The sequence below is a fragment of the Carlito syrichta genome, unplaced genomic scaffold (genome assembly GCF_000164805.1).
Source record: "Carlito syrichta isolate Samal-C Ts95f unplaced genomic scaffold, Tarsius_syrichta-2.0.1 Scaffold56974, whole genome shotgun sequence".
Taxonomy (NCBI): Eukaryota; Metazoa; Chordata; class Mammalia; order Primates; family Tarsiidae; genus Carlito; species Carlito syrichta.
In genome coordinates this window covers 775,510-790,776 of record NW_007001070.1, presented here as the reverse complement: position 1 = coordinate 790,776, position 15,267 = coordinate 775,510, and the positions used below count along the sequence as shown (strand labels likewise).

General features: G+C 43.9%; 1 protein-coding gene across 1 annotated transcript in view; it reads left to right on the top strand.

The window, feature by feature from the left end:
* Positions 1–15,267, top strand: part of SH2D4B (SH2 domain containing 4B) — a 90,753-nt gene that overhangs the window by 28,864 nt on the left and 46,622 nt on the right. Inside the window, exons 3-4 of the mRNA XM_008049890.1 lie at positions 4,364–4,523; positions 5,888–6,035. Of these exons, the coding sequence (XP_008048081.1) occupies positions 4,364–4,523; positions 5,888–6,035 (308 nt within the window). The remainder of the gene's footprint in view (positions 1–4,363; positions 4,524–5,887; positions 6,036–15,267) is intronic.

Here is a 15,267-nt window from a genome sequence, read left to right as displayed (position 1 = left end):
TTTTGCTTGCCTTTGCACAGTCTATTGTTGTCTATTTCTTTATTTTTAGCCTTTTAAAAAACCACATGTGTGTTTTCTTTAATACATAGCTGTATCTTTTTTTTTTTTTTTTTGAGTCTCATTCTGTCGCCCAGGCTGGAGTGTAGTGGCACGCTCACGGCCACCGCAGCCTCGATCTGTGGGGCTCAGGAGATCTTTCCGCTTCTATTTTCCAAGTAGCTGGAAGTACAAGTACGTGCCACCATGCCCGGCTAATTTTTTAATTTATTGTAGAGATGAGGTCTCATCAAGTTGCCCAGGCTGGTCTCGAACCCGTGGGCTCAGGCCATCCTCTCACCTCGGCTTCCCAAAGTGATTATAGGCATGAGCCACCGCGCCTGACCCGGATTTTATTTTTTAATCACATCTGACAGTCTCATATTTTTAATAGGAGAATTCATTCTGTTCACATTTATTGTGTTAATAAAACTACTTAGAGTTTAGTGCTTCTGTGTTATTTTTGTGTTTGTTTTCTGTATCGGTTAGGAATGTGCTTGACTGGTAGTCACAGAACATAGAATCAACAGTTGCTTAATTAAACAAAAGTTTCCTATTTTTTTAAGCAGAATTTATTTATTTAAAATTGTGTATTTATGCTTACATGTTTAAACATCAATCACCTTTTTTTTTTAATTTGGAGTCTTACTCTGTCACCCAGGCTGGAGTGCAGTGGCACTCTTACGGCCACCCCAGTGTAGACCAACTGGGCTCTGGAGATCCTCCCGCCTTAGCCTTCCAAGTAGCTGGAACTACAGGCGTGCACTACCACGCCCAGCTAATTTTTTATTTATTGTAGAGACCAAGTCTCGCCAAGTTGCCCAAGCTGGTCTCGAACCCCACAGGCTCAGGCAATCTACAAGTCTCGGCTTCCCAAAGTGCGGGGATTACAGGCTGAGCCACCCAACCCAGCCAAAAGTTTCCTATTTATATTAGGATATACCATTTTATCATTACAAAACTTTATTAATTGAAGTTATTCATTTTTCTCAAATGGCAAGAAATCTGGAGATGTGATGCAATGGGTAGTATTACTTTAGCTTACTGTAGATTTAAACCAACAGGTAATATTATTCCATGGGCAAATGATCGATCTAGGAGTGACCAGATGTCCCCATTTCTGACAAAGTAGGTGTAGGCAGAAGTCCCAGTAAAGGGCTCACCTTCTCCAAAGGAATGATGATGCCTTCTCAGGAGAATCCCCTTCACACTTCACTTTTTTGCCCCATCTCCTTCTTCCTCCTGGGAATGAGGCAGTGATGCTTGGAATTGTGGGAAGACTTTTGCAACCATGAGGCTAAAAACTACACGCTTCAGCTTCTATGCCAAGGGAGGAAAGGGGGCTGGGATGACTGGTGGGTACGTAATGGGCAGTGTCTGCTGTAATAATTACACGTTTTGTTATTTTTTCTTTACTTATTTTTTGTAGGATTAGTGTGCCTCTTATCATTCATTTTCACCCGTTATTTATTTGAAAGTTTTATAATTCTTGTGGTGGTTTCCTCTCTGTTTCCATCAGTCATAATCAAACCTGTCTTTCAATACTATATTGCTTATAACATTCTAAAAAATAATAATTCCTTTCTATTATATCTGAGGAACTAATGTTGTCTTCAAATAAATCCTGAAATTTCAGTAGATTCATACAACAAAGGTTTACTACCTGACTAGATCACAGTTTGATGTGGGTTGAGTGGTTCTTCTGTGAAGCTTGCTTTCAAACATTGACTCATGGATCAGGAGCCTTTTTTCTTCAAGTTCAACCACCTTGGAGTCATTTATTTCTAGGTAGATGGACGAGAGAGGAAAATGTGGAAAAGGCACACCAACTGTTAGCAGCCTCAGTCTGAAAATGGCACAAACAACTTCCCCTGATTCCATAGATTGGAAATCAATCATATGGTCCCATGGGAAAGCCAAGGAATGCAGTCATCAGTGGGCTCGGGAAGAGGAAATGGGACGAGGATATTGCATTGTCACGGCCATAAATTCTCATTCTGGTCATCTGCACGTTCTAGCCTCTTCCTTATAAAATACATGCGCCACTTCCTTAAAGGTGACGCCTTCAGGTTACATCGAGTCACTGCATTCAGCTCAAAGTCTAGTCTCTGGGGTTCTGAATGGTCTTTATCAGATCTGAATGTACCTGAACACTCCTTACCCTTAAGACATGATATTATATTAAGACATAATATACAGTGCTGGAGCAGGGTCAGAATACCCACTAAGGAAATTGCTATTTGGAAAAGGGGAGAACGTGAGAACCACAGTTACTAGTCTATAGCATTCCCGAAGTCCTGCAGGTCAGCTCTGTGATGTTCCCCTGCCCCAGCAGTGAAGTGGATTCCTTGATGAGTGGACACTGACTCCACCCTGGAGGGGGCTCCTCGTTCATTATTCCCCTTGGCCTCATCTGATGTGAGTGCTGAGGATCACACCCTCCCTTGGCCAGTCTAGCCTTTGAAACTTGATCATCAGAGTTGGATGCCCAAGGACTGCTTAACTCATGAGCAGTCGAAGGCTTTTTAGTCCAGACTTAAAAGCTTAGGAGGCTTCTGATCTGTTTGTTTTCATGTACCACTAACAACATCTAAAATTCTTTCCTAGACACATCTCTCAATTTGACTTTACTTCTTTTTTTTTTTTTTTTTTTGAGTTGGAGTCTCACTCTTGCCCAGACTGGAGTGCAGTGGCTGCTCCCGGCCACCACAGCCTCGACCTGCTGGGCTCCGGCGATCCTTCCGCCTCTGCCTTCCAAGTAGTCTGGGCAACTCGGCGTGACTTTATTTCTTTGCCTCTTTACCTCTGGGCTTCTCCCTTTCACCTGAGGGACATCTTCGTTGAGGCTCTTTGTAAAAATAAGTGGAGAGAGTACACTGTTAATGCGCTTGTGTTAGTCTGGTTTCTCTGAGGAGCAGAGCCCAGGATGGAATTGATCATGCAAGGGTTTTTAAGGAAACGGCCAGGAGAGGAAAAGGTCAGGGAGCTGGCGGAGGCTGGGAGAGTCGTGACACCGCAATGCAAGCCTGACCTTGAGTGAAGGAGAGAGGGAAGGGAGGTTGGGTGGAGGTGTTCCAGGCAGCTCGCAGTGCAGAAAGCAGTCCTTCAGCTAGGAGTTGGGTGTCTCCCAGAAGTGAGCCTGCCTGGCGTGCTCAGCCCGAGGATGGGAACAGCCTTTGGGGAGCATGGCCCCAGACACACACAAGAGCACTGGAGCTGTGGTGCTTGGTCGATTAAGTTTCCTTTAGTTGAAGGGACAGATGACATTCTCATGGCCACCGCAGTGCTTTGTGCTTTAGTCACCTTAGCAGTTTTACTGGGCTGTCTTATGCAAGCCCTTTAAAAATCTCATCTCTTGCAATTTGGACCCTAGAAGACGATGAGATGGTTTTTCTAATCCTATAAAGTCCCAGGTTACTGTATTGTCTGTTCCCTTTCATTGCTGCTTGCTGTATTCAATTCTTTCTTGAACTCATTTCCTTCTCTTCGCACCTTGCCAGACACAGCCACTAGCAACCAACCCTTACTACTGATGTTCTGTTTCCAAACTCTTCCCTTAGGACGAAAAGTTCAGAAAGCATGGGGGTCTGGCTTTTAAGTTTTAGTGTCTGGCATTTTATTTACCACATGTGCTGCTGTGTAAGATGGATCTCTAGTCTCTTAAACACCCCTCATCGCCCAACTGTTAAAGCAATGACACAGAATTTATATTTCTGTTTCAGCAGCACCCCACTTTGAGACTAGATTTCCATTTTAGTCATGACAATCAACTGAATCTGTCGCAGCAGACAAACTGAGAAATCTCAGTGGCTGAATAAATGCAGGTTTCTTTCTTGCTCATGCTATAGTCTGATGTAGCCCAGAGAGACTCAGGGCCCCAGGTTGCTCAATCTTGCAACTTTACCATCTTCAGTTCCTTGGTTCCAGCCAGTGGACTTGAGGGAGAGAGCACAGAGAGGGCCTACCATCACCTAACTGCATTGGCCTGGGAGTGACACAAGTTAGTTCCTTCAGGGAGTCCTGCAGTGTCCCTTGATGTTCTCTCTGCTGAAGACCTCAGGAGATGTTGGCCTTGGATGTCAGTTCCAGCTTGGATACCTGCTCCTGTAGGCTGGCTTGACTGTTGTGTTGCTTCCTACAGGGAGAGGAAGGGAGAGATGACTGTGGACCTGCACTCAGGCCAATGTCCCTCTGGCATCCTGTTTGTAGATGACAGCGTTCTGTAGATTGATGTGATCGTTGTGTACCATTGGCCAGCCTAGATCACTCCTTACTAACTGGAAATCAAACTCGTTTCTTCTTTGTTCTTCTTTCTATTGTGTGGCAGCGAGTGACAAGCACATCCAATGGCTTCTAGGGGCAGACGGCGAGGTCTGGGTCTGGATTATGGGAGAAGGCCCCGGTGACAAGCCCTATGAAGAGATCTCTGAGGAGCTGATTGCAGAAAGAGCGCGGCTGCAGGCACAGAGGGAGGCCGAGGAGCTCTGGTGAGGGGTGCCAAAGGGTATTGAATGGGGCCTGAGCATGGAGCCTTGGGATGGGGCCAAGCTAAGGACGATAGGTGTGGGTAGGAAGGAGGAGGTGCCAGTCAGCTGCCTGACTCTTTGGAGCTTTGCTAAGATCAGGTGAGAAAACCATCAACCTTGAATCCGGTATACTCGGTGGCTTCAAATTCTGGCTCTACCAGTTAGTAGTTAACTGATCTGGGGTTTCAGTTTTCACATCTGTGGTATGGGCATAACATACTGTGATATAGTATATACGACCTGCTTTTGTTTTTTCCTTCAGTGGGTTGTCATGGGGCAGGGACAGTAGTTTGGATGCATGTTTGTTATCTGCTTGTTCCTCTTCATGTTACCATGTTTCTCACACCAGATGGACAGTTAAGCCCTGTGGGAGTTTGGAGTCAGACTCCTTTTATAGCATTTTTCCACCAATCTTGGAAATCCATGTGAATTTGATTGCAATATCCCCGCCCCCTAATTTTTTTTTTTTGAGTTGGAGTCTCACTCTGTTGTCCAGGCTGGAGTGCAGTGGCATACTCACTGCCACCCCAGCATTGACCTGCTGGGCTCTGGCGATCCTTCTGCCTCAGCCTTCCAAGTAGCCAGAACTACAGGCACACACTACCATGCCCAGCTAATTTTTTAAATTTTTATTGTAGAGATGAGGTCCCACCAAGTTGCCCGGGCTGGTCTCAAACTCACGGGCTCAGGCAATCCACTCACCTCGGCCTTCCAAAGTGCTGGGATTATAGGCTGAGCCACCAAGCCCGGCCCTAATTTTTAAGGACTGTGTTAATTATAAAATTATAAAATCATGTACACAGCACTGAAAACTATAAAAAATAAAGAAAAACCCACACCCACCACCTAAGATAACCACACTGAGCATTTAGGTAGTACATGCTTTGTAAACTGTTTTATTCACACCTTGACAAATTGATGAATATAGATCCACAATGCTACTTAAGATGACTGTATGGTACAGTTATTATATTGCATGAGAAACTCAACTTACAGGTCTTGTTGATGGACATTTGGGCTGTTCACCATTTTTTATGTTATAAAGTCCTCCAATAAGCATTTTTTACATGCATCTCTGTACACCTGAGTGAGAAATGGGATTTCCTAGTCTTTTTTTCCTGGCTTCCAGAACAATTCTACTGACTTACACTCCTATACTGTGAATTCCTGTTTCTCCCCTCCTTTGCCAACATGGAGTTTTGTTGACTTTTGATATTTGCCATTCTGATAGACCAAGAAAGATTGCTTATTGTTTTTATTTCAAGTTGTTATGTCGTCCTTCAGTTGTTCACATGGGCTTATACCTGCTGGTGCTCTCTTGGAAGGAGACAGAAGGAGGCAGAGATCACCAAGAAGTTCCGGGATGCTCTGGCCAACGAGAAAGCCCGAATCCTGGCCGAGAAATGGAAAGTGGAGATGGAAGACCGCAAGGCTGCCAAAGTCCTGGAGGAACGCATTCACGAGGAATTCAAGGTGGGCCAGTGCATGGGGACCCTGTGTGTAGGCACTTGCTCTAGCCCCTGAGGCCACTGGGCCTGACCTCTGGTTTGGACCTGTGCTTGGCCACTGGTTGGTTTGGGGCACTTTGTGAGAACAGAAATCTGTCAAGTCTGAGCAGAAGGAAACTTGACACACCATTTGGGTCAATTCACTTCTTGTTGTGACATGAGGAAACTGAGGGTAGGTAGGAGAAGAGATTTGCTAAGATCACAGTGTAGTAGTTGGGGTTGGAATCAGGATCAGAACTCAGGCCTTCTGTGTCCCAAACCATGAGTCCTGAAATGAGACCTAAGAAGAACTAGGCTTCTGGTCAAACTAGCCTTAGACCCAGTTCCAACTTTACTGCTCCCTGCTGCTTGACCTTGGGAAGCTTGCTCTACTTCTCTGAGCCTTACTTGTTTATGATATTAGGGTAAAAACAACACTCTATTTGAAGTTTTTATGAAGATTCAAGGAGATGCTTTTGCATATTTTCTGGCCTGCGACAGGGAGTTATTGGTCTATTGTCAGATGCAAGTTAGAACAATAGTAAGTTTTTTTGGCAACATTAAGCTGTTTCAAGCAGGCATTTTAAGGGAATCTAGAGTCATTCTAGGGTTATGATCTCATGCTGCTAGAAGTCATGCTAGAATTTGACCAGGTCTCTTAATGCAGGGGTTTAGATGGAGTTATGTATATGAAAGAGTTCTGCAAGTGTCAGTATATTCATGGCATTTTCCCATTAAACAAATTCTTAATACTCCCCCCCCCATAATGATTAGATAGTGAAGGTGTTGGCCTTTTAAAATCAACTATGCTGCAGTTTTTTTCTTAATTTTGGTTTTAGTATTTTCAGATATATAGAGGATTCAATATTAATTGGCCAAATCTATCAGTCTTTTGCTTTATTATTTGTTTCATGCTTAGAAAGATCCATGCCACCACACCTTATATAATTCTCCATTGTCTTATATATCTTTCAGGATTATATCTCCCTGCAATTAATTTTCCTTCACTTTGGAGGGTGGTATGATATAGGGCTCTAACTTTATTTTCTTTCAAATGGTTAGACAGTTGTCTCAGTATTATTTATTATGTGATCCATCCTCTCCCTTCTCATTGAATTTGCTGCCTTGATTGGATTCTTACGTTTTACTTACTTGTGGGTTTCCTGTGAATTTTTCTTCTCTGATTTATTATTCCTGAGCCAGACTTAATTGTTTAATTATTGTAGCTTTAAAATAAATTTTAACGTCTGTTAAGGTAAGAGCCCTATCATTATTCTTAATTCCAAAGTGTCCTTGGCTAATCTCACCCATTTTTTTTCTGCCAAGAAAACTTTTAAATTATTTTGTCACTGCTCCCCCACCCAGACAACAAAGACCACAGTGATTTTCATTGCAATTGCATCAATGGTATAGCTGTATTTGGGGAAAACACACACACACACACACACACACACATATATACACACTGAATGAATAGATGTGGCTGTGTCCAATATGACTTTCCTTTAAAAAATAGATGGATATCTGTTACTTGACCTAGAAGCCTTAGTTTGTGGACTCTTGACCAAACTCTAAGTAGTTCAGCATGCATCTCCTGTGAAGAAGGACATTTCCTTACATAGCCACAATAATCCTTATCACACCTGTTAAAATGAACAATAACAGTATTTCAAATCTAATCCACAGTGGAGAGGTAGTTTATGTTGGATTTTGCATATGATTATTTAAATTTGCTGGAGAAAAAAAACCCCCACTCTTTTTATGTATCTCTAATAGTGAGAGTCTCTTGTTCTTTTTTTTTTTTTGAGTTGGAGTCTCACTCTCGCCCAGACTGGAGTGCAGTGGCCGCTCCCGGCCATCACAGCCTCGACCTGCTGGGCTCCGGCGATCCTTCCGCCTTAGCCTTCCAAGTAGCCGGAATTACAGGCATGCACTACCATGCCCGGCTGATTTTTTGATTTATTGTAGAGATGAGGTCTCGCTGCCCAGGTGGGTCTTGAACCCACGGGCTCAGGCAATCCACTCACCTCAGCCTCCCAAAGGCGCGGGATTACAGGCTGAGCCACCGAGCCCGGCTGAGAGTCTCTTGTTCTAATTTTTAGCTTCCCTCTTCCTTAAATGGGGGCTGGGCTCCAGATGCTGGAAGGATGGCTCTGTGGAGCTAGGGTCCTGAGGGTCAGTTCACAAGGAGATCATGGAGGGATTAAACTGCCAGTAGAGATTTTCTGACTGATAGTGTCCTTGAGAACCTTAATGATGGAGGTGATGGGAAACTGGGATGCTCTGTACCAGGGCTCATTGAAAGTCAGTGAGGACGTTTGGTCAGGCCCTCAGGTTTACTTTGTTATTTTCAAAAAAGGTTATGGTTATTATGTACTTGTTTTGGCTCAGAAATTAATTTGCTAAATGTGAATGTTTAAACTTTTTTAGAAATAGTAACCCCGCTTTGATATGTCTTCATTTTGAGAAGTCTCAGATATGCAAATCTCACTTGAGAGACCTTGGAGGGGCTCATTAGGATGGTGTCTGTCAGCAACATCAGATCAAGGTTTCCGGAATTGAATGATCCAGATTTTAGGCCGAGATTGTTTTCTTTTTTCTTTCTTTTTTATTTTTTTGAGTTGGAGTCTCACTCTGTTGCCCAGGCTGGGGTGCAGTGGCACACTCACAGCCACCCCACTGTCGACCTGCTGGGTCCTGGTAATCCTTCTGTCTCAGTCTTCCAAATAACTGCAACTTCAGGTGCATGCTACCATGCCTGGCTATTTTCTTTTTTTTATTGTGGAGATGAGGTCTCACCAAGTTTCCCCGGCTGGTCTTGAACCGGCAGCTACGGCAATCCACTTGCCTCAGCCTTCCAAAGTAGAGGTTTTGTTTTTTTTTTTTTTAAATCAGATCTGCCTGTAAATGCATGACCCTTTTACTGTGTTGAGCACAACACAACATAATCACAGAAAATAACTAAGCACAGGCTGAAGCATTTTCTAAAAAGGTTTCTGCGGTAGGTTAAATGTGGTGGGTGGCAAATTCTTTGCCACTTTTCCCTTTGCAAGGTGGCGTGTATTTCTCTACTCTTGAATCTGGACCATCCTTGTGACTAGCTTTAATGTGTAGACAGCAGTAGAAACAACAGGTGTAACTTGTGAGAACAGGCTATAAGAGATCTGTGGCTCCTATTTTTGCCTGTCTTGCAATGCTCACTTTTGGAACCTGTCCCCTAAGAAACCCTACCATTCTAGATGACCATACTGTGAGGAAACTTAAGCTAACCATGCAGAGAGAAAGAGGTTAAGTGGAGGGGCACTGAGGCACACATGAATGAAGCCTTGACCCTACCAGCTCATCTCAGTGCATGACCCCAATCAAGCGATTGACCTCAGCTGATACCACAAAGCACCGAGGAACCACCCAGCCAAGCCCTGCTTGAATTATTGACCTGCAGAATCACAAACAAATAAAACAGTTGTTTTAGGTCAGTATATTTCCTGGTACTTTGTTGCTCAGCAATAGATAACCAAAGGGCTTTATGCACTGGGTGAGAGGTTGGCTTAGATAATTTTTATTGTATCTTTTAGCACTAAGATCCTAACATTCTGTGAGTCTTGCTTATAAGAGTGTACCAACAACCTTCATTTAATACTTTATTTTTTCCTGAGTACCGAAGGGGAGTTTGTTCATGTGGGAGAGGAGGAGAAATATACACTCCCTGCTCTCAAAAGCTTACAGGGTGCCAGGTGAGAGACAACTCCATGAGCAACCCTCAGGCCCAGTCACACCCAGGGGACTGTAATGGAGGGCAAAGGAGTACCTTCTGGGAATGAGCAAATGCAGGGGATGGAAAGAGATAGGTAGAATGATGAAAAGTCTGCAGGAGGGAGAGATAAAAAGCCCATGATGGGTGGAGCCAGACATAAACCTGGAAGGGTAGATTGTGGAGCTCTTAAATGTTATGTTAAGGAGGTGGCCTGTCCTCTGTGGGCAAAGTAAGATCTTGATACAAAGAGGGGCATGGTTGAATCAGATTTTAGGAGCATAACTGGTGTGATTCAAGTGATGAAAGTTTGTGTACAGGGAGGCCAGTTAGGAGATTTTTGCAATGGTCAAGGTGTGAAATGAAGAGGGTCTGGACAGAGTCTGTGACAATGGGGAAGGAGACAAGGCGATGCATATAGACAAATGGCGACGGTAAAATCAACAGGGCTTGGCATCAAGTGGATGCTGAGGTGATGGAAAGTAAAGGGATAGGGAAACACGGAGAAGGTCGCACCCTCCGGCCACGAGGAGCTGGGAGGAGGTGAGGCTTGTAGGAAAGAGAAAGTGCTTGAATTGGTTCTGCTGAGCATTTTTATCACCCCTGAGGAGGAAGATGAGTTGAGACTGGAGGAAAAGATAGGACGTGAATGAAAAACCTGGTGGTGGAGAGAGGTGGACTGGGCTCAGTTTGGACAGCTCTTGGAAGTCGAGGAGGCAGTCAGATTCTGCTAATTCTCCAGGTCATAGAAAAGGTAATATTGACACATCTTTTCAGAAAATAAATCCCAGAATCTTTGTGTAGTGTTATAGAGAGAAATTCAAAATAGAAGGCGGAGACAGCTGGAAATCAGTTTTTTAAAAACCATTCAGCTATGACTGGTCCCACTTGATGCAATTTACATGCATGTAAAAGTGTTCCTTTAGGAAAAAAGAGATCATGAGGCCAGATAAGATTTGCACCTCCTCCCCCACTTTCTAAACCCCTAATGCTGCTTCTGGATGCTTCTTTCTCTGCTCAAGACCACAGAATATGGCTCAGTAAGGTTCCTGCTCTCTCCTTCTCCCTGGGGTCCTGTGACCATCCTCTTCTACTTCTAAGTCTCCCTTCCTCCTCCCCTGTCCCCCCACTTGGTTTCCCTGATAAGGATCAGGCATGGTTGATACAGTAAAGTTGTTTAATTTTTCTCCATTTTCTATTCAAGGGTATTTATTAATTTATTTTTTAAATTTGGGATTTTACTCTGTCACCCGGGCTGGAATGCAGTGGCACAATCACAGTCTCAGCTTCCTAGGCTCAGCTGATCCTTCTGTTCCAGCCTCTCTAGTAGCTGGGACTACAGGTACGTGCCACCACACCCAGCTGATTTTTTAATTTTTTTGTAGACATCAGGTCTTACTATGTTGCCCAGGCTGGTCTTAAACTCCTGGGCTCAAGTGATGCGCCTCAACCTCCCAAAGTGCTGTGATAACAAGTGTGAGCCACTGCACCTGACCTCTTTTTTGTTTTTTTCTCTTTTAAGGTTAGAGCTCATTTTGGCCACTTAATGACATCCTCTACAACTATAGAAATGACTGCTGCCTTATTCCCAATAAGTTTATAAATAGTAGGAAAATGTTCTACTCTTAAATTTTCTCTTGAAAATTTTAGACTTTACCTGAGTTTTTCTTGAGAAGGCTGACACCAACACAACAACATCATGTGGCTTACCTTTTTCCTCTCAGGGATATTCACAAACTCTGTCTTATCTTCACCTGTTCAGCAATTCTCCCACTTCTCTGGTCAGCATTTATGGAGCACTTATTATCTGCTAGGCCCTGGGCTGTGAGCTGCCAGTGGAGGAATGAATGGCACGGGCCTGGCCCTTTTTTGGAGAGTGTTATCTCATGGGGGTATTCTTTGGGCGAGACTAACAACAAAAACGATGATGCCTTCCAGAAAAAGCATTTGTCTCGATAACATTTTCCATTGGCGTGAGGCAGACCCGGGCCTCTGTGGGCTTCTGTGGTGTGCTGTTACCGATGGGTTATCAGGAGAAAGGGGATTGAATAAGCTGGACAGCTCAGAGGACTGTGAGGAGCCAGAACAAGGCTATTAAGTCCTAGGCAGAAGGGGAGCGTTTGTGTATCTACCTTTTGGCTGCCAAACCTAAGAAAGATGGGCTTTTCTTCAAAGATCTCAGACTGGCCAAATGGTTCTGATAGTTGTGACAATGAGAATTCTTAGGCAACTTGAGCCTTGAGGGTTGAGTTGTTTTAGTAAGGCTGCATGCAATACCCTTTATTTGTAGCTGCAAAATGCTTACTTTTGTCCTCCCCATCCTTGCAAGGAGCTTGCCTTTGTCACAGCAAATGGTCATTCATTTTTCCTTCGAGAAAGGAGGTTGCTGCAGGCCTCTGGTCCCCTGGGTGGTGTCCTACTCTCTAGGTAAAGAGAACTGATTGAATAGTGACCCTATCATTTAACTTGCTGCTGGTTGGAGTAACTACACTGTCCTGTAATTTGGGGTGGTTGCATGCCACTTATCCACCGTGGACCAGTCATGACTCTTTTCTGGGCTTACATTTTCTTATTATGGGCTGAATTATGTCCCACCAAAATCTCTATGTTGAAATCCTAATCTTCAGTACCTTAGAATGTAATGGTATTTGGAGACAAGGTCTTCACAGAGGTAATCAAGGTAAAATGAGATCATTAGAGTGGGTCGAACCCTGATCCAATATGACTGATGTCCTTATGAGAAGAGGAAATTTGGATGCAGGCATGTACACAGAGGAAAGGCCATGTGAGGACATAGTGAGAAAGCGGCCATCTACAAATCAGAGAGGGGCCTCAAAATGAAACCAACCCTGCTGACACCTTGACTTTGGATTTGTAGCCTCTAGAATTCAGGAAATACATTTCTGTTGTTTAAGCCACCAATCTGTGGTCCATTGTTATGACAGCCTGAGCAAGCTGATACTTATCCTTACAAGGAAGTGGGAGCAGGTAGTTGAAGCCCCTCTGGCTCTGATGGGCCTCGACTGTATTTTCCTTGAGACCTGGTCCTGTCTGGAAGATCCCAGTGGGCCAGGGATAGATCTGAAGTGCTTGGGTGGAAGTTGCCTTGACAGATGGCCAGTGGATTGTGTGTTGTGTTGAATGTGACCAGAGAGACTGGGGAGCCCTGGAGAATGAATAAGAAATGAGAAACCCACTGTGTAGACTGTGAAGGGCTATGCCAGTGTAAGGAGTGGCTTTGGTGCCACTGAGTGGCTTTGGTGCCACTGAGATGCCACTGAAATACAGCTGTGAGGCAAAACTCAGCTTATTCTGCTTTGGCATCAGACAACTCTCTGCTCTAATATTTCCCATCTTCAAGCAAATAACTCCCTTTTAAAAAATCATAACCTCAGCCATACTCTCCTGCAGTTGTTGCTTCCTGTCTCTGTTCATTTCACAGAAAATGTCCTAAAAGTGTCATCTGTGGTCATCGCCACCCCTCCCCGCATGGCACCTGGATGGTGATTGGCTCCTTCACCCCACTAGGTCTGCCCTTGTCAAGATCTCTCATCATGTCCTGTGGCCACATCTAGGAGTCTCTTGAGGCTTCTATGTCCTTATCTTTTGTGATGTCTCAGCAGCCCTCAGCTCAGTTTACCACTCCCTTTTCCTTGAAATGCTTCCTTCTCTTGGCTAGCCCAACAGACATGCCCTTTCAGGTTTATATCTTACCTATCGGCCTTCCTTCTCAGTCCCCTTCTCTGGCCCCAGCTCTCTCTCGACTTCTCAGTGGTGGAGTGACCTGACACTCTGGTTATTTTCTCTTACTTGACACTCTTTCTCTTAGTGACATCATTAAGTCTCAGGTCTGAGAAACATCACCCACATGCAGATGACTTTTCAGTCAACATCCTCAGCCTGATATCACCTTTATCCCCCAGACTCGTGCATCCCACTGTCTATAGCAGGCCAATTGGGTGTTGGATGGCATCTCAGACTCACCCAAAATAATATTTTCACTTTTTCACTCTAACCACAATGGAAAATTCTATTCTCAAACATGCCCACATGTTTTTCAACACGGAGGCCTTTGCATTTGTTGAAATATATCCTGGGCCAACAACTGAAATGGAATCTTTATGGCTAAAATGAGGTACATCAGAAACGTAATCAAGTGGCCATGGCAGGGAGAGGGGTGGATTACATACTTCTGTGTTACTAACTGCCTTAAGGTCTTCTTTCCTGTAATTGAGCAGAAACTGGCCCTTAAAAAATGTCAAAGCAGCTATAGCCGGGAGTTTCCCAATTGACCCTGGGCAGATTGCCTGACGCAATCCTCCTTCCATGCCTTGCAGTCCCACCAGCAACTTTAACCAGACAGGAGACTGACCTTGCAAACATTCTTTCCTGATAAGTAACCTTGGACCTCAAGCCAGTTTCCTTCGGCTATCACACTGTACACAAAACATCTTTCTGCCTGATAGTTCACCTGTTGACATAAAGTGTCACACTCCACTTCATTTTTGCGCTAAGATTCCACTCTAAGGTTAACATAGGATGTATGTTACCTGTATGTTTGCCCACTGTGCACGCACTTGACTTCCCTCATAAGTATTCATAGATTTCCCCAAAACCTGCTAAATATGCACGTAAGACAGACCCTAAAAGACAAAAATGCCAGCTTTCTCCCACTTTGGTTGTCCCAGAGGCCATATTCCCCAATCTGCAGATTTTCTTTCTGGAAATAAACTCTGCTTCTTTTCCTTCCCCCCATAGGCCTCATGGTCATTTGTTAACACATGGGTGGTTTCCTCTACCTAGAATTTCTTCTTCCTGATCTCCTTCTTGCTTGCCTGCCTCCTTCTTGCTACTCAGGTCTCAGATTAGGTCACCCCTTCTGAGAGGTCTTTCTCCTAGACTCTCTCTGTCACTCACACTTTTAACATTCTGTGTACATCATGTATTATTTTGGGAATTTCTGATTTTTAATTAATTTTTAAGTGTTTTCCTTCAAGTTCTGAGAGAATGGGGGCTGCGTCTGTCTTGCTGTAGGTTGTCACTGCTATATCCCTAGTGCCTAGATCAGGGCTAAGCCTCACAGACACTCAAGACATATTTGGTGAACCATTTGAAAAGTCACTTCGCTTTTTTAGTCCTTAATTCCCAACTCTTAAAAGTGGGTTGTAAGAAAGCTGGAATTTTGTCTACTTTTTAGAATAAAAATTTTTTATCATTGAATTGGAGAAAAATTCTCAATCTAAGTCATGCCAGAAGGAACAAAAGCCTTGTCATTTTTAAAATGAGGAAGTAAAAATTCAGTTTTCTCCTTTTTTGCCCCTTGTTGATCCATCAAAATAGTACCAGCAGACTGAAAAAGTTATAAACCACAAGGACAGGGAAAAGGAAAGAGGAGAGAAGAATAGGTGAGAAAATGTCCAGAAATATTTGGAAGCTGGAAGACAGAGGGAGCCTGGCAAGGGGTTCA